The sequence below is a fragment of the Bombina bombina genome, chromosome 4 (assembly GCF_027579735.1).
Source record: "Bombina bombina isolate aBomBom1 chromosome 4, aBomBom1.pri, whole genome shotgun sequence".
NCBI lineage: Eukaryota > Metazoa > Chordata > Amphibia > Anura > Bombinatoridae > Bombina > Bombina bombina.
In genome coordinates, this window is record NC_069502.1 from 842,275,350 (window position 1) to 842,300,956 (window position 25,607).

At 38.2% G+C, this 25,607-nt stretch overlaps 1 protein-coding gene across 1 annotated transcript in view; it reads right to left on the minus strand.

Annotated features, from left to right (window-relative positions):
- LOC128657233 (gastrula zinc finger protein XlCGF26.1-like) overlaps window positions 1-25,607 on the minus strand; it is a 106,348-nt gene that overhangs the window by 51,657 nt on the left and 29,084 nt on the right. Inside the window, exon 2 of the mRNA XM_053711498.1 lies at window positions 23,721-23,876. Coding sequence (XP_053567473.1) covers window positions 23,721-23,772 — 52 coding nt within the window. The 5' untranslated portion in view covers window positions 23,773-23,876. The remainder of the gene's footprint in view (window positions 1-23,720; window positions 23,877-25,607) is intronic.

Sequence of the window (25,607 nt, forward strand, 5' to 3'; positions counted from 1 at the left end):
ATTACTACAAATCTTTATACTCCGCTAAGACCTCAAACAATATGGAACGAGAAGAGTTCTGGAAAAAATATCTTTTCCAACTCTGACTCCTGAATCACTCGAAACATTATATTCCCCGATTACTGATATAGAAATCTCCAAAACAATTCAGAACCTAGCTTCTAATAAAGCGCTGGGACCAGATGCTCTCCCGAATGAATTCTATAAAATACTATCACCTGAAATAACAATACATTTATCTTCACTCTTCAATGACTTATATATCAAAGGCAATATGCCAACAAGGGAGTTTGTTGCCTCTTATACAGCTCTTATATTAAAACAAGGGAAAGATCCCACCAAAAAAGAGTCGTATAGACCTATTGCGTTATTAAACTCAGATTACTTAAAATACTTACCACTATCTTGGCACACAGACTCCAACCTCTTCTCACTAAACTCATCCATAAGGATCAAGCGGGGTTCTTAACAAATCGCAACTTCTCAGCTAAAATAAGAGAGGTATTCCTTACACTAGATTATTTTAAAAGGCTGGGGGAGACGGGTTCAGAGGGGGGAGAGGACATCTCTGAGAAGGCAATAATTTCAATAGACGCCGAAAAGGCGTTCGACTCAGTACATGTCAGGGTTTTACCATTCTGTACCTTTAACTTCTAATTACCATACTGCTATTTAAGGCTCCACCTAGTGTTGAACGTTGCTTGGTAATTTGTTCAGTCACTCACTGTTCCTGAACGCTACACACCCAGCTATTCCCTCCTGTCTAAGTTGGGATTTCCATCTACTGATACTAATTTCCAGTTTCTCAAGACTTGTGGAATTGCAGCACCTCACCTCTGATCCTGTCTCTCACGCTGCTTGCATCCTGTACACTCGCATGCTGTTCCGTTGGCGTGTGACGTCACGCCCGACTTGTCTCTGTGTGAAACCGCAGCTGCCACACACGCTGTCTGCGTTGCCTCTTCGGTAATACCGCTCTGCTTCACGCTGAGGATACTAATTGGGAAGCCGGTTTGTATATTCTACCATCAGGATTTACCGATCTGTATTACCAATGTACAAATAAGGATATTTTGCCTCTCATGTCATTTGTTTCTGCTTTGCCTCAAGTAATCAAGTTTACCTGCCATACCAAGCTATTAACCAGCTTATTTCATGTACTAACTTTGAAATCATTTCTTCCGTTTGTGGTTCATTACATTTACTTGCATAGTGACTTCTGCAAATCTAACATTATGCTTCAAGGTACTGCTCCCTCTAGCATTAACCACTGATGTACTTTATGTGCTTAAACTGACTTTAACTCAGCAACTACTTATTACTGCAAATCTTATATCCGGCTATAAATGACCTGTGAAATTACCTTGCACAACTATAACTAAAGAGTGTGTGTGTGTGTGCAAGCTATGTAAATATTTTATATGTCCGTGATGCGAGTCTGCAACTATTTCGGAAAGTGAATAGTTTTTGAATCTCTCTAAACTTTGGAATTGGAGTTATCCTACATTACATACTATATTGTGGTTTTGCTCATTCCATTTCTCTTGTATACCATCTTCACACTGTATCCTACAGTAGTGTCAGGGATTTATCTCTTTTCCTACTGTGCCTTTAAGGATGTCAACTCCATACCCCTATTTAAGGCTCCTCCCAACAGAACTCATTGCTTGGTAATTTGTTGCTCAGTGTGAAGCTGCTTCAGAAGAGACCTAGCCGTTTATACTACTTTGTATTCTCAACTTATTGCTCCCCATGAGTATCTGCCTATTTGAATCAACTTGCAGATTCTCTTTTGTGCTTGAAGATTTGCTCCGTTTGTTCACTAAGAGATTTCTCAGTCTCTCTCCTGTAGTGAGGTTGTTCCCCTGCAGCGTGTGACGTCACGCTCCTCATTCTCCCGCCGCAGATCTCTGCCAGGCTTTCTGCGATACTCCTAGGACTTGTTGCTGTGTGGTAACTGTATCGCTATGTGCTAATATCATCTACAATATTTCTAGTCTATATATTTTGCATTCTATGAACTGTGTGTATTGCTGCAACCTCATTTTTCCTTCACTTGCTATATATTGTGGAACGCTCATTTGCTGGATTTCCATATTCGCTTCAGATATCAAATATGCACTAAACCTTTTTACTGCTATATACCAAATTACAAACAAATAACTGTGACAAAGATTATTACAAAGAACCATTATTCATTATCGGATTGCATAAGCATAATTCAAACTTTACGCAATTAACCTCTATTGTGCTTGAAATGAACTGTTTGCTCTAAGTTAAACTATATCTGTTTCCTCAAGTTTACCACAGCTTATATTACTCTGATTGAACAACTCTGCAAAGTATTAATATTCATTATCAAAGTATGGTTTACAAAATGACCAGAGGTTGATTTATTCACTTATCAAAGTACTGTGTTAATTTCAGTGTGTTTGTTAAAGCCTGCTGCATAAACTATTTCCATTGCAACTCTGTTTGAATTAAGGCACCTGCACTAATTAACTCTTTCACTACTGCTGCAGTCAATCCTATAAGACTTACTCTCTTTTCTGCTTTAAGCATTTATTGTTGCGTGAAGGTTCCGGTTTCACTCAGCAACCCTGCTGTAGTGACCCTCAGATCAATGAGCATATCAGGGTTCCCTTAAGTTAAATCTGTGGGAATCCGAGGTAAGGTGTGAGACTGAGTGGTCCTGCATAAAGCAGGGGCTGTAATTGTAGTGTTCTCTAAAAACAACTAAACATATCCTTACATATCCTTACAAGTAGTGACCCTCAGTTCTATGAGCATAACAGGGTTCCACAAGTTAGATCTTAGTGAACCCGAGGTAAGGTGTGAGACTGAGTGGTCCTGCATAAAAACAAGGGTACTAGTTCATACGTAAACATAACAGTACATCATGATCGCATATCATTTACTCTTCACCAATTTGGCCTTAGAGATAATTTTCTTAACTTTTTTAATAATTTATATAAAAATGCTGCCACAAAAATCTTAGTAAATGGTGGTATGACCCAAAATATTTGTTTGGAAAGAGGTACTAGGCAGGGATTTCCTCTCTCCCCACTCCTCTTCGATCTTCCAATCAAACCCTTTGCCATACAAATTCGACACCAAATCAAAGGAATCAAAGTTGGGAATAAGGAAATGCGAATAGCATTATATGCAGATAACATCCTGGTATATATATCGAATACTTACAGGAATATTCCTAAACTTCTCTCAATAACAGAACAATTTGGATCCTTCTCTGGCTACAAGGTCAATGCCACAAAATCAGAGTTATTGTGGATTAAACAGACTAAGAACATATCACTTACAATTCCCTTCAGCATAGTGCAAGATTCACTTAAATACTTAGGTATCTGGATATCTTCTAATCCGGATAACTGGTATAAATTGAATATACTCCCAGTACTAGATAAAACAAAAGAAGTCCTTAAAGGCTGGCAGAATCTCCCTTTATCTTTATCAGGACGTATAGCCCTGTATAAGATGATTCTTCTCCCCAAAATACTATACGTTCTTCAGAATACTCCCCTGATTCTCAAAACAAAAGATATCTTATCATTTAATACGGCTCTACGATCCTTTATATGGCAGACTAAGAAACCCAGAATCTCTTTACTTAAATTAGCACTCCCTATAAAGCATGCGGGACTTTCTCTCCCGGATCTGCGGTTATATAATCAGGTATTTCTGACATGATTCGTAATAGATTGGTTGAATAATAGTAATTATGTAACAAATTGTGAACACTTAAAAAAAAAAACTATCACTTACAGTTTTTGAAGTCACACTTGAACGATCTTCATCCAGGCGGCGAGAAGTCTTCATCCAGGCGGCCTCTTCAATCTTCATCCCAGTGGCGAAGTCCTCATCCAAGCAGCGAGAAGTCTTCATCCAGGCGGCCTCTTCATTCTTCATCAAGGCGGCATCTTCTATCTTGATCCCGGCGGCGCGGAGAGGGTCCATCCTGAAGACATCCGGCGTGGAACATCCTCTTCATACGGTCGCCGCTGTACACTGAATCTTCAATGCAAGGTACGCGATCCAAGATGGCGTTAATTGCATTCCTATTGGCTGATTCAAATTTTTCAGAGGCTATTCAAATCAGCCAATAGGATTTAAGCAGCTCTCATTCTATTGGCTGATTCAAATCAAGCCGTGATTGGAGGATGACCTATCCATAATTTCTGACATCAGAAATGGCTTGCGACGACCAGAGGAAGCTGGAGTTACTGTCAAGATTAAAAGGTAAGTATTTTCACAACACGAGTGAAATGAAAATTTTGATGAATTAAAGTGCCCCTGTTTTTAATCGAATTTTACAAAAATTTTACAAAAATGTAAATCTCATGCTCTGTATTGTGTCTAAGCACATGATATAGCTGTGAAAGAGCCTCAACATCACTGAGTTTAGCACTTCTGTTACAGAGAGTGACAATACACGAGCTAAAAGATGGCAGCATCCAGCATGAAAATGTGGAGCTTTACCAACCGCCTCCTGTAAAGGGTAGAATAAGACAAAGACAGGAATAACATGAGTAGTGGCCGTTTTTTTTTGTACCCAGCAGTTTAATGTCCCCTTAACAATAAATCGTAAAGATAATGTTTGTGCTCATATGAGATGAATCTGTAATGAACTATGTCTACAACAGAATACAACTACAGTGGGACCATAACAGTAAAGTAGGAAACATCAGTAGAACACAAGATGTAAATATGTTACCCCTGATTTAGTGCTCCCTGCATGTGACTAACAACACCACATACACATTATAGTAACTACACAGCTCTGTGCCTATAAACCTTATTAAACCCCTGATTTAGTGCTCCCTGTATGTGACCAACAACACCACATACACATTATAATAACTACACAGCTCTGTGACTATAAACCTTATTAAACCACTGATTTAGTGCTCCCTGTATGTAACCAACAACACCACATACACCTCATTGTAACTACACAGCTCTGTGCCTATAAACCTTATTAAACCCCTGATTTAGTGTTCCCTGTATGCGACTAACAACACCACATACATATTATAGTAACTACACAGCTCTGTACCTATAAACCGTATTAAACCCCTAATTTAGTGCTCCCTATATGTGACCAACAACACCACATACACATTATAGTAACTACACAGCTCTGTGCCTATAAACCTTATTAAACCACTGATTTAGTGTTCCCTGTATGTGACCAACAACAGAGAGTGACAATACACGAGCTACAAGATGACAGGATCCAGCATGAAGATGTGGAGCTTTACCAACGCCTCCTATAAAGGGTTAGAATAAGACAAAGACAGGAGAAAAAATAATAACATGAGTAGTGACCGTTGTAGTTGTACCCAGCAGTTTAATGTCCCTTTAAGAATAAATGGTAAAAATAATATATTGTGCTCACATGAGATGAATCTATAATGAGCTATGTCTACAACAGAATACAACTGCAGTGAGACCATAACAGTAAAGTAGGAACATCAGTAGAACACAAGATGTAAATATGTTACCCCTGATTTAGTGTTCCCTGTATGTGACCAACAACACCACATACATATTATAGTAACTACACAGCTCTGCGACTATAAACCTTATTAAACCACTGATTTAGTGCTCCCTGTATGTGACCAACACCACCACATACACCTCATAGTAACTACACAGCTCTGTGGCCCCCTGATTTAGTGCTCCCTGTATGTGACCAACAGCACCACATACAGATTTTAGTAATTACACAGTTCTGTGCCTAGAAACCTTATTAAACCCCTGATTTAGTGCTCCCTGTATGTGACAAACAAAACTACATACACATAGTAACTACACAGCTCTGTGCCTATAAACCGTATTAAACCCCTAATTTAGTGCTCCCTATATGTGACCAACACCACATACAAATTATAATAACTATACAGCTCTGTGCCTATACCTTATTAAACCTCTTATTTAATGCTCCCTGTATGTGACCAACAACATCACATACACGTTATAGTAAGAACACAGCTCTGTGTCTATAAACCTTATCAAACCCCTGATTTAGTGCTCCCTGTATGTGACTAACAACACCACATACATATTATAGTAACTACACAGCTCTGTGCCTATAAATCTTATTAAACCCCTGATTTAGTGCTCCCTGTATGTGACCAATATCACCATATACACCTAATAGTAACTACACAGCTTTGTGCCTATATACACCTTATTAAACTCCTGATTTAGTGCTCGCTCTTTGTGACCAACAACACCACATACACCTCAGAGTAACTACACAGCTTTGTGCCTATAAACCTTATTAAACCCCTGATTTAGTGCTCCCTGTATGTGACCAACAGCACCACATACACATTTTAGTAATTACACTGTTATGTGCCTATAAACCTTATTAAACCCCTGATTTAGTGCTCCCTGTATGTCACAAACAAAATTACATACACATAGTAACTACACAGCTCTGTGCCTATAAACCATATTAAACCCCTAATTTAGTGCTCCCTATATGTGACCAACAACACCACATACACATTATAGTAACTACACAGCTCTGTGCCTATAAACCTAATTAGACCTCTTATTTAGTGCTCCCTGTATGTGACCAACAACATCACATACACGTTATAGTAACTACAGGGAGTGCAGAATTATTAGGCAAGTTGTATTTTTGAGGATTAATTTTATTATTGAACAACAACCATGTTCTCAATGAACCCAAAAAACTCATTAATATCAAAGCTGAATAGTTTTGGAAGTAGTTTTTAGTTTGTTTTTAGTTATAGCTATTTTAGGGGGATATCTGTGTGTGTAGGCGACTATTACTGTGCATAATTATTAGGCAACTTAACAAAAAACAAATATATACCCATGTCAATTATTTATTTTTACCAGTGAAACCAATATAACATCTCAACATTCACAAATATACATTTCTGACATTCAAAAACAAAACAAAAACAAATCAGTGACCAATATAGCCACCTTTCTTTGCAAGGACACTCAAAAGCCTGCCATCCATGGATTCTGTCAGTGTTTTGATCTGTTCACCATCAACATTGCGTGCAGCAGCAACCACAGCCTCCCAGACACTGTTCAGAGAGGTGTACTGTTTTCCCTCCTTGTAAATCTCACATTTGATGATGGACCACAGGTTCTCAATGGGGTTCAGATCAGGTGAACAAGGAGGCCATGTCATTAGATTTTCTTCTTTTATACCCTTTCTTGCCAGCCACGCTGTGGAGTACTTGGACGCGTGTGATGGAGCATTGTCCTGCATGAAAATCATGTTTTTCTTGAAGGATGCAGACTTCTTCCTGTACCACTGCTTGAAGAAGGTGTCTTCCAGAAACTGGCAGTAGGACTGGGAGTTGAGCTTGACTCGATCCTCAACCCGAAAAGGCCCCACAAGCTCATCTTTGATGATACCAGCCCAAACCAGTACTCCACCTCCACCTTGCTTGCGTCTGAGTCGGACTGGAGCTCTCTGCTCTTTACCAATCCAGCCATGGGCCCATCCATCTGGCCCATCAAGACTCACTCTCATTTCATCAGTCCATAAAACCTTAGAAAAATCAGTCTTGAGATATTTCTTGGCCCAGTCTTGACGTTTCAGCTTGTGTGTCTTGTTCAGTGGTGGTCGTCTTTCAGCCTTTCTTACCTTGGCCATGTCTCTGAGTATTGCACACCTTGTGCTTTTGGGCACTCCAGTGATGTTGCAGCTCTGAAATATGGCCAAATTGGTGGCAAGTGGCATCTTGGCAGCTGCACGCTTGACTTTTCTCAGTTCATGGGCAGTTATTTTGCGCCTTGGTTTTTCCACACGCTTCTTGCGACCCTGTTGACTATTTTGAATGAAAAGCTTGATTGTTCGATGATCACGCTTCAGAAGCTTTGCAATTTTTAGAGTGCTGCATCCCTCGGCAAGATATCTCACTATTTTTGACTTTTCTGAGCCTGTCAAGTCCTTCTTTTGACCCATTTTGCCAAAGGAAAGGAAGTTGCCTAATAATTATGCACACCTGATATAGGGTGTTGATGTCATTAGACCACACCCCTTCTCATTACAGAGATGCACATCACCTAATATGCTTAATTGGTAGTAGGCTTTCAAGCCTATACAGCTTGGAGTAAGACAACATGCATAAAGAGGATGATGTGGTCAAAATACTCATTTGCCTAATAATTCTGCACTCCCTGTACACAGCTCTGTGTCTATAAACCTTATCAAACCCCTGATTTAGTGCTCCCTCTATGTGACCAACAACACCACGTACACATTATAGTAACTACACAGTTCTGTGCCTATTAACCTTATTAAACCCCTAAATTTAGTGTTCCCTGTATGTGACCAACAACAGAGAGTGACAATACACGAGCTACAAGATGACAGGATCCAGCATGAAGATGTGGAGCTTTACCAACCGCCTCCTATAAAGGGTTAGAATAAGACAAAGACAGGAGGAAAAAGAATAACATGAGTAGTGACCATTGTAGTTGTACCCAGCAGTTTAATGTCCCTTTAAGAATAAATGGTAAAGATAATGTTTGTGCTCACATGAGATGAATCTGTAATGAGCTATGTTTACAACAGAATAAAACAGCAGTGGGACCATAACAGTAAAGTAGGAAACATCAGTAGAACACAAGATGTAAATATGTTACCCCTGATTTAGTGCTCACTGCATGTGACTAACAACACCTCATACACATTATAGTAACAACACAGCTCTGTGCCTATAAACCTTATTACACCACTAATTTAGTGCTCCCTGTATGTGACCAACAGCACCACATACACATTATAATAACTACACAGCTCTGTCCTATAAACCTTATTAAACCCCTGATTAAGTGCTTCCTGTATGTGACCAACACCACATACACATTATAGTAACTTTACAGCTCTGTGCCTATAAACCTTATTAAACCCCTGATTAAGTGCTTCCTGTATGTGACCAACAACACCACATACACATTATAGTAACTACACAGCTCTGTGCTTATAAACCTTATTAAACCCCTGATTTAGTGCTCCCAGTATGTGACCAACAACAACACATACACATTATAGTAACTACACAGCTCTGTGACTATAAACCTTTTTTTTTCCCCGTTTGCCTCAGAAGGAGACGAAGTTTCTATATCACAGAAATGGTCGACCATTGCCTCTTTCCTCATTGGCAATTTCTGAGAAAAGATTCAAATAATTTTCCAAAAATTAATGAAAAAGTACATCATCATGTGTATCCTGCTACGAAGCATAAGACAGAGGTGAAGTCAATATACTCCCCGTTTTTCCCCATTACCTGCTTCCCCTCTCCACCTTCTCCTACCTACAAATACTGAGTAGGGAAAAGAAAAAAATAAATAGAATAGTCTAATCTGAGACTAAAAGTAAAAATGAAACTCACTCCTGCTCGGGGTCTTGACATAACCATTCTCTTCTAAGGTTGGTTTCCATTATAAAGTTAGAGTTTCTCAGTGGCTCAATAATCTGCCTCTCTAAATGTACATTAAAGGTTTATAAGAGTGGTGTCCATTTAATTTAAAAAAAAATTGGCCTCTGATTCCCTCTGGAGACCCACTGACTCAGTAAACAAGCTGTTCTCTACATCTTTTTTAAATGTTTTTAATTTTAGGTGTCTCTTTGAGCGCCAATCTTTCAAGATGATTTTCCTGCCTAATAAAATGGCCACATTTAAAAAGTGTGAGCTCTTCATATGATGCCAGAAAAAAATATGAGTCATAGTTAAATTGGTATATACAGTTCTTAACTTGGTAAGCCAAAAGCTTATTTTCCCCAAAAGCACTTAATCATAGGACATAACCAAAAGCAATATAATATATTAGTTTTTATAAGCCTACATTTGGGACATGGTATCCGATTTGGATCACTAGAAAAATAGGAGATATGGAGAGGTGTGCAGTAAACTTTGAAAATAATCCTGAGTCGTTCTCTGAAATATTCTTAGATTGTAGCTTGAAAAGTTCGTTTAATTGATTTTACAAAAGTCTCTTGCTTAACCTCAATTTCCTCAAAGTGATTCAATTTAAAGAAGAGGAATATCAAATTACTATCTTCTTGAAAATCTCAGTAGAAGTTTATACACATTTGTGATTGAGAAATTCACCTGTTTTAATAGATTGCTGAATATACCTATTAATAAGTTTGAGATCCTTCTTTAATAATAGTAGTGGCATGGCCTGAAAGGTGAATAGAAATTTAGGGAAACAGACCATTTTAAATAAGTTTATTCTTCCGGCCAATGAGACTGGTAGTTCTTTCAAGATAGAAAGTTCCTTCTTAAGGTTTTATATCAAGGGAGGGAAATTTAGTTTATACCATAAACGCGGGTTAGCTGAAAATTTTAAGCCTAGATACGAAATCACCACCTGAACTTCCCTGACTGGAGTTAATGGGGAATGCCTAAATTTATTTAACCCTAAAATCTCCAATTTAGTTTTATTTATCTTAAACCCTGACATTACTTGAAAATCCTCCAGAATTTGAATAATTAATGGTAAATTATGCGATAAATTTTAAGTAAAGATCAAAACATCATCTGCATATAAGGCTAGTTTTGAATTAACATTGCCTCAACTCACTCCTTCTATAAATTGTCTAAGGAGAACCGCCAGGGGTTCCAAAGCTAGATTGAACAAAAGAAGTGACAGCGGACACCCCTGCCTGGTTCCTCTACCTAATATTATTTTAGTTAATATATAAAGAAGTATCGAGTGAGTCATACAACAATTTAACTATACATAAAAATTCTCCTGAAAAGACAAATTTACTAATGGATTCAAACAAATGGTCCCAAATCAATGAATCAAAGGCTTTATGTGTGTCAACCGAGATGACAGCTGCATCTTTATTACTGGCTTAATTATTTTAGGATTCTATATAAAAATGTGATAGAATGATTTCCAACTTTGTAATATTAGTATTAAGCAATCTGCCCTTTATGAATCCTGTCTGTGTGAAGATTTTAAAATCTACGCTGAGGAGGGAAATTTGAGATTCTGTTAAGTATTTTGAGGGGCTCTGCGTTCCTAGGAGGAAGCTGTTAAACATTTGTAACAAAACTGTAGAAATATCATCCTCAAGGATTCTATCAAATTCACCAGGTAGAGCATCTGGACCTTGAGCCTTGTTTAACGCTAATTTTTTAAAGCATTTTTAATCTCCTCTAGTGTAATCAGGGCATTAACTGATGGAAGATCTGTCTCAGTGATTTTAGGTAAAGAAACTTTTTCCCAAAATTCCTTTTTAACTTGTTTACCTACTGGTTAAGATGTATACAATGTTTGAAAGAATGAATAAAATTCATCTACAATTTCTTGTTGATTGGAAATATATCTATCATTAACCCTAAGAGAAGAAATTACTACTTTTTTTTGCTATATTTTGAAAGTTTAGATAAAAAATTCCCCGATTTGTTCCCAAATTTCAGGAAGAAATAAGAGGACTTAAGCCTTATTTTTTACTTCTTTCTGTATAAAAAAAGCATCTCTCAAAGATTTCAATATTTGATATGCCTTCCAATTCTCTGTGGTACTATCTAAGACATACTGTTTATATTTTTTCACCATAGCATTGGTAAGTTGAATTTGTATGTTGTATTTCTTCTTTTCTTTAACCACATATGATATAATTTCCCCTCGTATAACTGCTTTAAAAGCATTCAAAATACATTCTATATTATTTACAAAATCAAGATTGTTTCTAATATACTCAGCGCATTTCTGAACCAAGAATTGACAGAAATTGGAGTTATCATATAGATATTTGGGGAAGATAAAACTATTATTCTTACTAGAATATGGTTTAAATTGTAGTTCCAACAGGATTGGGGCATGATCAGAGAGAGCAAAGGGGAGAATAGTAACCTTTTTAACCACTGTCACCAAATGCAAGCTCATCAAAAACATATCAATGCGGGATAGGAATTTAGTGGCCTTCAATATACATGTAAATTCTAAGTTATTGGGGTTATTATTTTGCCAAATGTCTATCAGATCCAAATTATAAATGAAAGACTTTACACATTTGGTTTCTTTCCCAAAATTTTTGACTAACGACGGCTTAGATGTTTTTTGATCTAGGGGTATTGAGTGAACCAACTTAAAATCACCACCCAGGATAACCTTATGGTCAATATAACCCAGTAACAGATGGCGAGATTACAAGTTTGGCGTTAGCCTTAAAAAGCAGCGTTGAGATGTCCCAACGCTGCTTTTTATCTAACGCTGGTATTACGAGTCTGGCAGGTACAGGCTCACCGCTCACTTTTCTTCCGCAACTCGAGGCTTCCGCAAATTCCCTTACGTCAATTGCGTATCCTATCTTTTTAATGGGACTTGCCTAACGCTGGTATTACGAGTCTTGGAAGAAGTGAGCGGTAGACACTCTCCTGTCAAGACTTCTACCGCATTTAAAAGTCAGTAGTTAAGAGTTTTATGGGCTAACGCCGGAACATAATACTCTTAACTAAAGTGCTAAAAAGTACACTAACACCCATAAACTACCTATTAACCCCTAAACCGAGCCCCCCCCCACATCGCAAACACCATAATAAAATTATTTAACCCCTAATCTGCCAACCGGACATCGCCGCCACCTACATTATACTTATGAACACCTAATCTGCTGCCCCTAACATCGCCGACACCTACATTATATTTATTAACCCCTAATCTGCCGCACCAACGTCGCCACCACCTACCTACAATTATTAACCCTTAATCTGCCGACTGGACATCGCCACCACTTTAATAAATGTATTAACCCCTAAAACGCTGCACTCCCGCCTCGCAAACACTAGTTAAATTTTATTAACCCCTAATCTGCCGTCCCTAACATCGCCGACACCTACTTACATTTATTAACCCCTAATCTGCCACCCCAACATCGCCGCTGCTATATTAAAGGTATTAACCCATAAACTTAAGTCTAAACCTAACCCTAACCCCCCCTAACTTAAATATAATTTAAATTAAACTAAATAAATTTGACAAAATTAAATATATTATTCCTATTTAAAACTAAATACTTACCTATAAAATAAACCCTAAAATAGCTACAATATAACTAATAGTTACATTGTAGCTAGCTTAGGATTTATATTTATTTCACAGGCAACTTTGTATTTATTTTAACTAGGTACAATAGTTATTAAATAGTTATTAACCCAGTCAAAATAAATACAAAGTTGCCTGTGAAATAAATATAAATCCTAAGCTAACTACAATGTAACTATTAGTTATATTGTGGCTATCTTATGGTTTATTTTATAGTTAAGTATTTAGTTTTAAATAGGAATAATTTATTTAATTGTAGTTATTTAATTTAGATTTATTTAAATTATATTTAAGTTAAGGGGGTGTTAGGGTTGGACTTAGGTTTAGGGGTTAATAACTTTATTATAGTAGCGGTGACGTTGGCGGCGGCGGCAGATTAGGGGTTAATTAATTTAATATAGTTGTGGCGACGTTGGGGGGGCAGATTAGGGGTTAATGACTATAATGTAGATGGCGGCGGTGTTGGGGGCAGCAGATTAGGGTTTATAACTATAATGTAGGTGGCGGCGGTGTCCGGAGCAGCAGATTAGGGGTTAATAGTATAATGCAGGTGGCGACGATGTCGGGGTGGGCAGATTAGGGGTTAATAAGTGTAATATTAGGGGTATTTAGACTCGGGGTTCATGTTAGGGTGTTAGGTGCAGACATATTTTTTCTTTCCCCATAGGAAACAATGGGGCTGCGTTAGAAGCTGGACGCTGCTTTTTTGCAGGTGTTAGTTTTTTTTTCAGCCAGCTCAGCCCCATTGTTTCCTATGGGGAAATCGTGCATGAGCACGTTTAGCCAGCTTACCACTACAGTAATCAAAGCTGGTATTGAGGTGAGATGTGGAGCTAAATTTTGTTCTATGCTCACCTTTTTGCGGCTAACGCGAGGTTTAAAAAAACCTGTAATACCAGCGTTGGCTTAAGGTAGCGTTAGAAATAAAAGCCTTGTTAGCCCCGCACCCCTGTTAACGCCAAACTCGTAATCTCTGCGTTAGTTTGCAAATTTCTCCAAAATTGTTTATTCCTATCATTTGGGTCATAAATATTAAAGATTAATCATTTTTACCCTGTAGAGAAATTTCAAGCAAAATATATCTCCCTTGATCATCAAAAATTGTACTTAAGATTTGATAGTTGAGTGTTTTGTGAAGCAGGATAGCCACCCCTCTTTTTCTATGTTGACTGGGCACAAATATAACTTCTCCTACCCATCCCCATCTTAACTTTTTGCTTTCAATTTCAGATAAATGTGTTTCCTGCATTAACCCAATGTCTGTTTTTAACCTTCTCAAATGTTGGATAATAGATTTTCCTTTAATTGGGGAGGTTATCCCTCCCACATTCCATGATATTATTCTATGCCTCATCTATAAAAAATGTTAATTTTCCCCAGCCAAGCAGGAGTGAGGAAAAAAAAAAAGAAGGGGGGGTGTTAATACAGACTTTATTATCATTTTTTTTTTAAAAAAAGAAAAACAAAGAAAAATACATTAAATAAACCATTTTCTAACCCTCTTCATTTTGTAAAAAAATTTCCACCTCTTTAACATTTTCAAAAAACTTACACCTAGATTACGAGTTTTGCGTTAAAGGCTGTGCGGTGCTAACGAGCAGTTTTCCCTCACCGCTCACTTACCTGCAGCGCTGGTATTACGAGTTTTCAAAAACCCGTCGTTAAAACACTAGAAGTGAGCGTTGAGCAAAATTTGCTCATTACCGCACTCCAATACCAGCGCTCCTTAAGTCAGCGGTGAGCTGGTGTAACGTGCTCATGCACAATTTCCTCATTGGAATCAACGGGGAGAGCCGGCTGAAAAAAAATCTAACACCTGCCAAAAAGCAGCGTAAAACTCCCTAATGCAGCCCCATTCATTCCTATGGGGAAATAAAATTTATGTCTACACCCTAACATGAACCCCGAGTCTAAACACCCCTAATCTGCCGCCCCGACATCGCCGACACCTGCATTATATTATTAACCCCTAATCTGCCGCTCCAGACACCACCGCCACCTACATTATAGTTATGAACCCCTAATCTGCTGCCCCCAACATCGCCGACACCTACATTATATTTATTAACCCCTAATATGCCGCCCCAACGTTGCCGCCACTATAATAAACATATTAACCCCTAAACCGCCGCACTCCCGCCTCACAAACATTAGTAAAATATTATTAACCCCTAATCTGCTGTCCCTTACATCGCTGCCACCTACCTAAATTTATTAACCCCTAATCTGCCGCCCCCAACGTCGCAGCCACTATATTAAAGTTATTAACCCCTAAACCTAAGTCTAACCCTAAACCTAACACCCACTAATTTAAATATAATTTAAATAAATCTAAATAAATATTCCTATCATTAACTAAATTATTCCTATTTAAAACTAAATACTTACCTATAAAATAAACCCTAAGCTAGCTACAATATAACTAATAGTTACATTGTAGCTAACTTAGGGTTTATTTTTATGTTACAGGCAAGTTTGTATTTATTTTAACTAGGTAGAATAGTTATAAAATAGTTATTAACTATTTAATAACTACATAGCTAAAATAAATACAAATTGACCTGTAAAATAAAACCTAACCTAAGTTACACTAACACCTAACACTACACTATAATTAAATAAATTAACTAAATTAAATACAATTACCTAAATTAAATTAGCTAAAGTACAAACCCCCGCCCCCACTAAATTACAGAAAATAATAAACAAATTACAGAAATTTAAACTAATTACACCTAATCTAATAGCCCTATTAAATTAAAAATGTCCTAGCCTAAACTAAACTACCAATAGCCCTTAAAAGGGCCTTTTGCTGGGCATTGACCCAAAGTAATCCGCTCTTTTACCTGTAAAAAAAAATACAAACAACCCCTCCAACAGTAAAACCCACCACCCACACAACCAACCCCCCAAATAAAATACTATCTAAAAAAACCCTAAGCTCCCCATTGCCCTGAAAAGGGCATTTGGATGGGCATTGCCCTTAAAAGGGCAGTTAGCTCTTTTGCCACCCAAACCCTAATCTAAAAAATAAAACACACCCAATACACCCTTAAAAAAACCTAACACTAACTCCCAGAAGATCAACTTATCGAGAGACGTCTTCATCCAAGCCGGGCAAAGTGGTCCTCCAGACGGGCAGAAGTCTTCATCCAAGCCGGGAAGAAGTGGTCCTCCAGACGAGCAGAAGTCTTCATCCAGACCGCATCTTCTATCTTCATCCATCTGGCGCGGAGCAGGTCCATCTTCAAGACATCCGACGCGGAGCATCCTCTTCTGGCAATGACTAAAACAGAATGAAGGTACCTTTAAGTGACGTCATCCAAGATGGCGTCCCTTAGATTCCTATTGGCTGATAGAATTCTATCAGCCAATCGGAATTAAGGTAGAAAAAATCCTATTGGCTGATTGAAGTTCAATCCTATTGGCTGATCCAATCAGCCAATAGGATTGAGCTTGCATTCTATTGGCTGTTCCAATCAGCCAATAGAATGCGAGCTCAATCCTATTGGCTGATTGGATCAGCCAATAGGATTGAACTTCAATCCTATTGGCTGATTGCATCAGCCAATAGGATTTTTTCTACCTTAATTTCAATTCTTCATCCAAGCCGGGAAGAAGTGGCCCTCCAGACGGGCAGAAATCTTCATCCAGACCGCATCTTCTATCTTCATCCATCTGGCGCGGAGCGGGTTCATCTTCAAGACATCCAACGCAGAGCATCCTCTTCTGGCGATGACTAAAACAGAATGAAGGTACCTTAAAGTGAAATCATCCAAGATGGTGTCCCTTAGATTATGATTGGCTGATAGAATTCTATCAGCCAATCGGAATTAAGGTAGAAAAAATCCTATTGGCTGATGCAATCAACCAATAGGATTGAAGTTCAATCCTATTGGCTGATCCAATCAGCCAATAGGATTGAGCTTGCATTCTATTGGCTGTTCCAATCAGCCAATAGAATGCGAGCTCAATCCTATTGGCTGATTGGATCAGCCAATAGGATTGAACTTCAATCCTATTGGCTGATTGCATCAGCCAATAGGATTTTTTCTACCTTAATTCCGATTGGCTGATAGAATGCTATCAGCCAATCAGAATCTAAGGGACGCCATCTTGGATGACGTCACTTAAAGGTACCTTCATTCTGTTTTAGTCATCACCAGAAGACGATGCTCTGTGTCAGATGTCTTGAAGATGGACCCGCTCCGCACCGGATGCATGAAGATAGAAGATGCCGTCTGGATGAAGACTTCTTCCCGTCTGGAGGACCACTTCTGCCCGGCTTGGATAAAGACTTCTGCCCGTCTGGAGGACCACTTCTGCCCGGCTTGGATGAAGACTTCTGCCCGTCTGGAGGACCACTTCGCCTGGCTTGGATGAAGACGTCTCCCGGTAAGTCGATCGTCAGGGGGTTAGTGTTAGGTTTTTTTAAGGGTATATTGGGTGAGTTTTATTTTTTAGATTAGAGTTTGGGCGGCAAAAGAGCTAACTGCCCTTTTAAGGGCAATGCCCATCCAAATGCCCTTTTCAGGGCAATGGGGAGCTTAGGTTTTTTTAGATAGTATTTTATTTGGGGGGTTGGTTGTGTGGGTGGTGGGTTTTACTGTTGGGGGGTTGTCTGTATTTTTTTTTTACAGGTAAAAAAGCTAATTACTTTGGGGCAATGCCCCACAAAAGGCCCTCTTAAGGGCTATTGGTAGTTTAGTTTAGGCTAGGGTTTTTTTTTTATTTTGGGGGGGCTTTTTTTTAATTTAATAGGGCTATTAGATTAGGTGAAATTAGTTTAAATTTCTGTAATTTGTTTATTATTTTCTGTAATTTAGTGTTTGTTTTTTTGTACTTTAGCTATTTTAATTTAATTTAGGTAATTGTATTTAATTTAGTTAATGTATTTAATTATAGTGTAGTGTTAGGTGTTAGTGTAACTTAGGTTAGGTTTTATGTTACAGGTAAATTTGTATTTATTTTAGCTAGGTAGTTATTAAATAGTTAATAACTATTTAATAACTATTCTACCTAGTTAAAATTAATATAAACTTGCCTGTAAAATAAAAATAAACCCTAAGTTAGCTACAATGTAACTATTAGTTATATTGTAGCTATCTTAAGGTTTATTTTATAGGTAAGTATTTAGTTTTAAATAGGAATAATTTAGTTAATGATAGGAATATTTATTTAGATGTATTTAAAATTTTATTTAAGTTAGTGGGTGTTAGGTTAAGGGTTAGACTTAGGTTTAGGGGTTAATACATTTAGTATAGTGGTGGCGACGTTGGGGGCGGCAGATTAGGGGTTAATAAATGTAGGTAGGTGGCGGCGATGTTAGGGACGCAGATTAGGGGGTTAATAATATTTAACTAATGTTTGTGAGGCGGGAGTGCGGCGGTTTAGGGGTTAATATGTTTATTATAGTGCCGGCGACTTTGGGGACGGCAGATTAGGGGTTAATAAGTGTAGGTAGGTGGCGGCGACATTGGGGGCGGCAGATTAGGGGTTAATAAATATAATGTAGGTGTCGGCGATGTTGGGGGCAGCAGATTAGGGGTTCATAAATATAATGTAGGTGGCGGCGGTGTCCGGAGCAGCAGATTAGGGGTTAAAATTTTTATTTTAGTATTTGCAATGCGGGAGGGCCTCGGTTTAGGGGTTAATAGGTAGTTTATGGGTGTTAGTGTACTTTTTAGCACTTTAGTTATGAGTTTTATGCTACGGCGTTAAACTCTTAACTACTGACTTTTAAAGGACTCTTGACAGGAGAGGGTGTACTGCTCACTTTTTGGCCTCCCAGGACAGACTCGTAATACCGGCGCTATGGAAGTCCCATAGAAAAAAGACTTTACGAAGTTTACGTAAGTCGTTTTGCGGTAAGACCAAAAAAGTGTGCGGTGCCCCTAAACCTACAAGACTCGTAATACCAGCGGGCGTTTTTTACCCTAACGCACAACTCGTAATCTAGCCGTTAGTTCCTTGTTTGGTTTCTAACAGAATTTTGGCTGGATAAATTAACTTAACCTTCCTGCCTTCCTGAATTAAGCGAGTACATAAGGGGGCGCAAGCTCTTCTTTTGATTTTAGTTACTAATGAAAAATCCAGAAATATTAAGATTTTCCTTCCTTCAAACAAAAGTTCTTTCTGATCTCTATACGCTTGTAAAATGCGAACCTAAGCTTGGAAGTTCAGAAATTAGACTATCACTGGTCTCGGTCTATTATAGGTATTGCCTTGCTCTCTAGAAGGTCCTATCCTATGTGCACGTTCTATGGCCATAGTTGGTTGAGAACTGTTTATGTAAAGTAGTGTTGGAAGTTGAACAAAAGCAAAGTACAATACATTTTTTATCCACTTGTCCTTCTGGAAGAAGACTAATTAGTCTTAAGTTAGACCTATTTTCAAGATCTTCCAACTTATCACGAATAGTTTTAATCTGTGAGGAGGTAGACGTAATCCACTTACCCTTTTCTATGTCCCTGTCTTCCAAATCAGAAATTCTCTGCTCAGCCATAGCTACTCTTACTGAGAATTGCTTAATTTTAGTCATGATTGTGTCTAAGGATGCCTGTAAAGAATCAAATTTAGGGAAAAAGAGTGCACTAATTTGTTTAACCATGTCATTTCCTGCCGTTATATATTTCTAGTCTCTTCTGATGCTATATCTGAGTTGGAGTCTAAACTTGGTCTGGTCTTTTTTTCCTGGTTCCTACTTCTCGATGCCATTGTGCCAGAAACTTTAGTGTTGGGTACTTTTACCAAGTATCTATCCATATAAAAGGGCATATATACCGAGAAAAAAGAGAGGTTGAAAAATTCCAAAAGTGTTCTTATCTAGTTATACCTGTAGTCATGACAAATTGATAATATAATATTAATACTACTTTAGTACAAATGAAGGTACAGGCTTAAATTAATTTGTGAAGCCCAATAAGCGAAAGAAGAGAAAGAAAAGAATACCCCTTAATCTATAAACCCAATAATCTTTTAGAGATAATAGGACAAGCGCCTATACATTTGTACTCATCACCCTATGTGTAAATGTGTAGTAACAAACATACTCTAATGCTCCAATCTTCGAGTCTTAAGAGCATATGGGAGAAACTACCCCCCAAAAAAATTAATAAATAAAAATAAAAAAAGGAAACTCCATGCACACTAAATGGCTATAACCAAGATATAGCCACTTCAGTTTAAGTGAAAAAATAAATACATTTTAAAAAAATATCAGCCTCTTAAACATGGTTCTCTAAAAGAGATTACTGCACCAGAGTTGAGATTTACTCCACATCTATCAGCCACCTGCCGAAATGAAAAGTATCATCTGCCATCTGCAGTTCCAGTTAGCTTGCTTCTTGTCATCCAGGTATAAGGAATAAGAGGCCAGAGATAAATCAGATCTAGCTCCTAGAAGCACTTTGAATAGTCCAGCTTTAACCTATAAGGTCAGGAAGCTGTAAGTGGCTGCTGAAGGTTGGTCAAGAAGGCTTAGCCAGCACTTACCAAGATATATTAGAGTGTAGTCGGGTGTAATTTCCACCCATGGGGCCGTAATAACAATTATTTCACTCTAATTAGGTTTATGTAAAAGATTAAACTTTGTATGGCAAAAGCAGGCAGTACGACCACAGGTACGGATTTCTGCTTGTAAATGACTCCTCTTCCAAAGAAAGGCTCTTCAGGGATTTTGCCGGAATTAGTCCCCTTTTCTACTAAGGGTCAATATGTCTATATATGGATAGTGCGTTTATCAGACAGGAGGAGTAAATATAGATCCGAGCCACTTAGATACTTTACATAACATAGTAGAGTCCATCATAGCCTTAGTTTGAGTCCTCATAATAATTGGAATATTTCTAACTTGACACTTTTATACTATCTATACTCTCGCACTGCCAGAATCTAGACAGGTTGATTGTAGTCCCTTACCTTGAGTCTTATGCATTTCATATCATAGTCAAGTGAATAACATCAACAAAAGAACGGTACCAGAACTATTTGCCTATATTGGCCCTTGACACTATATACTATATATTTTGTTATTCCAGCAGTGAGACACATAGTAACACAATTTATAGGCATTAACCTAACTATTTGTGTCTTCACAGAATTATTATTGTATGTTTTGTTTTTGTACTGTATGTTTTGTTTTTGTACACATTTTTAATAATTTATTAATAAAAGTTATATTTTAACTTCCCGTCCAGTACCATCCCCTAAGTCTGGGCATAGAGTGCTGGAAGTGCATACTTACTGGTGGTTAGTTTCTTTAACATCCACTATCTTTTTGTTGTATTCTCATTTTATGCACAAGCACCAACCCACAAGCAGTATCATTTAACACAGAAGTGTATTAAATAATTAATTACACTCAATATTAAGCAATAGTGGGGATTGCCTTAATAGTGCCATTGTTTAAAAACTCTCTTTATAGATCCGAGCCAGCATGTCAGTCAATTACTTACCCTCAGCATATTGTATAGTCTCTGTGTCAGTGTACACCTGAGTACTAAGTTACCCCCAGCGGTGCATACAGTTTATATGTCCAAGAACTTTAATGCAGTTTCAAAATATAATAGAGGGGGTTATTTAACTTAAACTTAAGAGGTACAACATGTATAGCTTATACGCCAAGACAAAAACTTAAAACGGTTCCAGAGTAAGAGAAGCTTTACTTAGGATTTGAAGAATACAACATATCCCTCCATGTCCCCTTCTACAGTCCCAATATAACCACGTGTCATGACGGCGTGATCTATCTATGTGAGATCAGCGCGGGGGCCCGCCAATACCTCACTGGCAGCCCAAATGCTGCGAGAGGAAACTCTGGCGTCCATGCGAAAACGCTAGTTTGATGTTTACTTTTTGCCGCTCTTCGCCGTTGAACAGCTTCTCGGTGAACGCTTAGGGTAACGATGCCCAATCCTTGCGTTCCCGTCCCACTGAAGGGATCCCACTGTGGATACTTAGAAACCCTTACATCCAGGTCTTCCTGGAGTGTTCATGAGGCGGCCGTCGTCTGGTAGTTCCGACAACCTCGGTCGCATGTTGCGTCAGTGCATGGACGCGCCCACCGCCCCCCTATAAACCTTATTAAACCACTGATTTAGTGTTCCCTGTATGTGACCAACAACACCACATTAACCTCATAATAACTACACAGCTCTGTGCCTATAAACCTTATTAAACCCCCGATTTTGTGCTCCCAGTATGTGACTAACAACACCACATACACATTATAGTAACTACGCAGCTCGGTGCCTATAAACCTTATTAAACCCCTGATTTAGTGCTCCATGTATGTGACAAACAAATCTATATAGACATAGTAACTACACAACTCTGTGCCTATAAACCATATTAAACCCCTGATTTAGTGCTACCTGTATGTGACCAACAACACCACATACACATTATAGTAACTGCACAGCTCTGTGCCTATAAACCTTATTAAACCTCTAAATTTAGTGCTCCTGTATGTGACCGACAACACCACATACACATTATAGTGACTACGCAGCTGTACCTATAAACCTTATTAAACCCCTGATTAAGTGCTCCCTGTATGTGACCAACACCACATACACATTATAAAACTGCACAGCTGTGCCTATAAACTTTATTAAACCCCTAATTAAGTGCTCCCTATATGTGAACAACAACACCACATACACATTATAGTAACTACAAAGCTCTGTGTCTATAAACCTTAATAAACCCCTGATTTACTTCTTCCTGTATGTGACCAACAAGACCACATACACATTATAGTAACTACACAGCTCTGTGTCTATAAACCTTATTAAACCCTTGAAGTAGTGCTCTTGTATGTGACCAACAACACCACATACACATTATAGGAACTGCACAGCTCTGTGTCTATAAACCTTATTAAACCCCTGATTTAGTGCTCCCTGTATGTGACCAACAACACCATATAAACATTATAGTAACTACACAGCTCTGGGCCTATAAATTTTATTAAACCTCTGATTTAGTGCTCCATGTATGAGGCCAACAACATCACATACACATTATAATAACTACACAGTTCTGTGTCTATAAACCTTATTAAACCCCTGATTTAGTGCTCCCTGTATGTGACCAACAACACCACATACACATTATAGTAACTACACAGCTCTGTGCCTATAAACCTTATCAAACCCCTGATTTAGTGCTCCCTGTATGTGGCCAAAAACACCACATACACATTATAGTAAACGCACAGCTCTGTGCCTATAAACCTTATCAAACCCCTGATTTGGAGCTCCATGTATGTGTAATTTACAAAAAGAAAGAAGTGATATTTCACACATACTACTTTATGTCTTGTGGGTTTTTTTTTTGTTTTTTTTAAAGTCTGGGGGTGTAAAAATCCTACTCTACATTTTGTACATGATCCTGGGACCAAAGAAGTAAAATCATTGTTGTGTTTACTGGCAGCCAAGAGGATAAAATAACTGCTGATTTATGAAAAACATTAAGGTATGTTCTCATATTTGTGTGATCCCACCTACTAGTCGTGCCCAGTCACTTATAGATTAGGTTGTCAAGTATCTGGGGTAAAGCTGGCAGCCCTAACTGTAAATATGACCCCATTCTGATGACAAAACCAGGCGACATACATGTGACATCCTGCTTACCTCCGTGTGCATCAGGAAGGTCTGAGGTTTGGTTCTCAGTCTTGTCCGACATTTTCTTGTTCAGCAACTGAATTTGTCAGATATTCTTATAATGCTTCTCCTTTACTGGCAAATGCAGTGATGTGTATTGTACCTGATCTTCACAGTAACAGGAGCCTAAACACAGAGATGAGAGAGAGAGAGGGTTTTAAGTACAGTTCATTGTCATGGGTGAAATAGTGTGAATTATGTGTGACCAACACCTGTATCTGAGCATCATACACAGACCATAATTTAGGAATCACTGCGTTTGGTCAGAAAGGGATTAAAGCAAATAAAACTGAATTATCCAACAGAAATCAGTGATTATAAAAAAAATCAATACATAAATAAACTGTTCTAACAATAAATATTTTATGTCAATAATTGAGTATATTTAACTCTTTATTTCTCTTCCATTTGACACCCTGTGTTGAAGCGGTTTCTAACCATTTGTTTATCTTTGCATTTAATCATCAATTTGTTGTTTTGTTTGATTAACCCACCAAAATATGATTATTATTTTTTTCAACAGACCAAACACTTCTAGAAACCAGCTTTAGTTAACACTCAAATATGTTAAAAATAGATATTTTTACTTTTTTTTTTCTATAACGTACATGACAAAGAGTAGAGGAGTTATTGTTTCCTAAATAGTTTATGATAACACATTTAGGGCCAGATTACAAGTGGAGCACAAAATATTGTTTCCGCAAGTGCAATTTTTGCACGCCACTATGTAATACAAGTGCACTCAAATGTGCGCTGGTATTACAAGTTAGGTGCAATGCGAACGTGACCTTGCATTCGCATAACAGGGAAGCATTGGGCTCACAACAGTGTGCTTTCATACAGCTAGATTTAGAGTTTGGCGGTAGCCGTGAAAACCAGCGTTAGAGGCTCCTAACGCTGGTTTTGGGCTACCGCTGGTATTTAGAGTCAGTCAGGAAAGGGTCTAATGCTTACTTTCCAGCCGCGACTTTTCCATACCGCAGATCCCCTTACGTCAATTGCGTATCCTATCTTTTCAATGGGATCTTTCTAACGCCGGTATTTAGAGTCGTGGCTGAAGTGAGCGTTAGAAATCTAACGACAAAACTCCAGCCGCAGAAAAAAGTCAGTAGTTAAGAGCTTTCTGGGCTAACGCCGGTTTATAAAGCTCTTAACTACTGTGCTCTAAAGTACACTAACACCCATAAACTACCTATGTACCCCTAAACCAAGGCCCCCCGACATCGCTGCCACTCTAATAAAAAATTTTAACCCCTAAACTGCCGACCGCACACCGCCGCCACCTACGTTATCCCTATGTACCCCTAATCTGCTGCCCCTAATACCGCCGACACCTACATAATATTTATTAACCCCTAATCTGCCGCCCCCAATGTCGCCGCCACCTACCTACACTTATTAACCCCTAATCTGCCGACCGGACCGCACCGCTACTATAATAAATGTATTAACCCCTAATCCGCCTCACTCCCGCCTCAATAACCCTATAATAAATAGTATTAACCCCTAATCTGCCCTCCCTAACATCGCCGACACCTAACTTCAAGCATTAACCCCTAATCTGCCGACCAGAGCTCACCGCTACTATTTTTAACCCCTAAAGCTAATTCTAACCCTAACCCTAACACCCCCCTAAGTTAAATATAATTTTTATCTAACGAAATAAATTAACTCTTATTAAATAAATTATTCCTATTTAAAGCTAAATACTTACCTGTAAAATAAACCCTAATATAGCTACAATATAAATAATAATTATATTGTAGCTATTTTAGGATTAATATTTATTTTACAGGCAACTTTGTATTTATTTTAACCAGGTACAATAGCTATTAAATAGTCATTTAATATTTAATA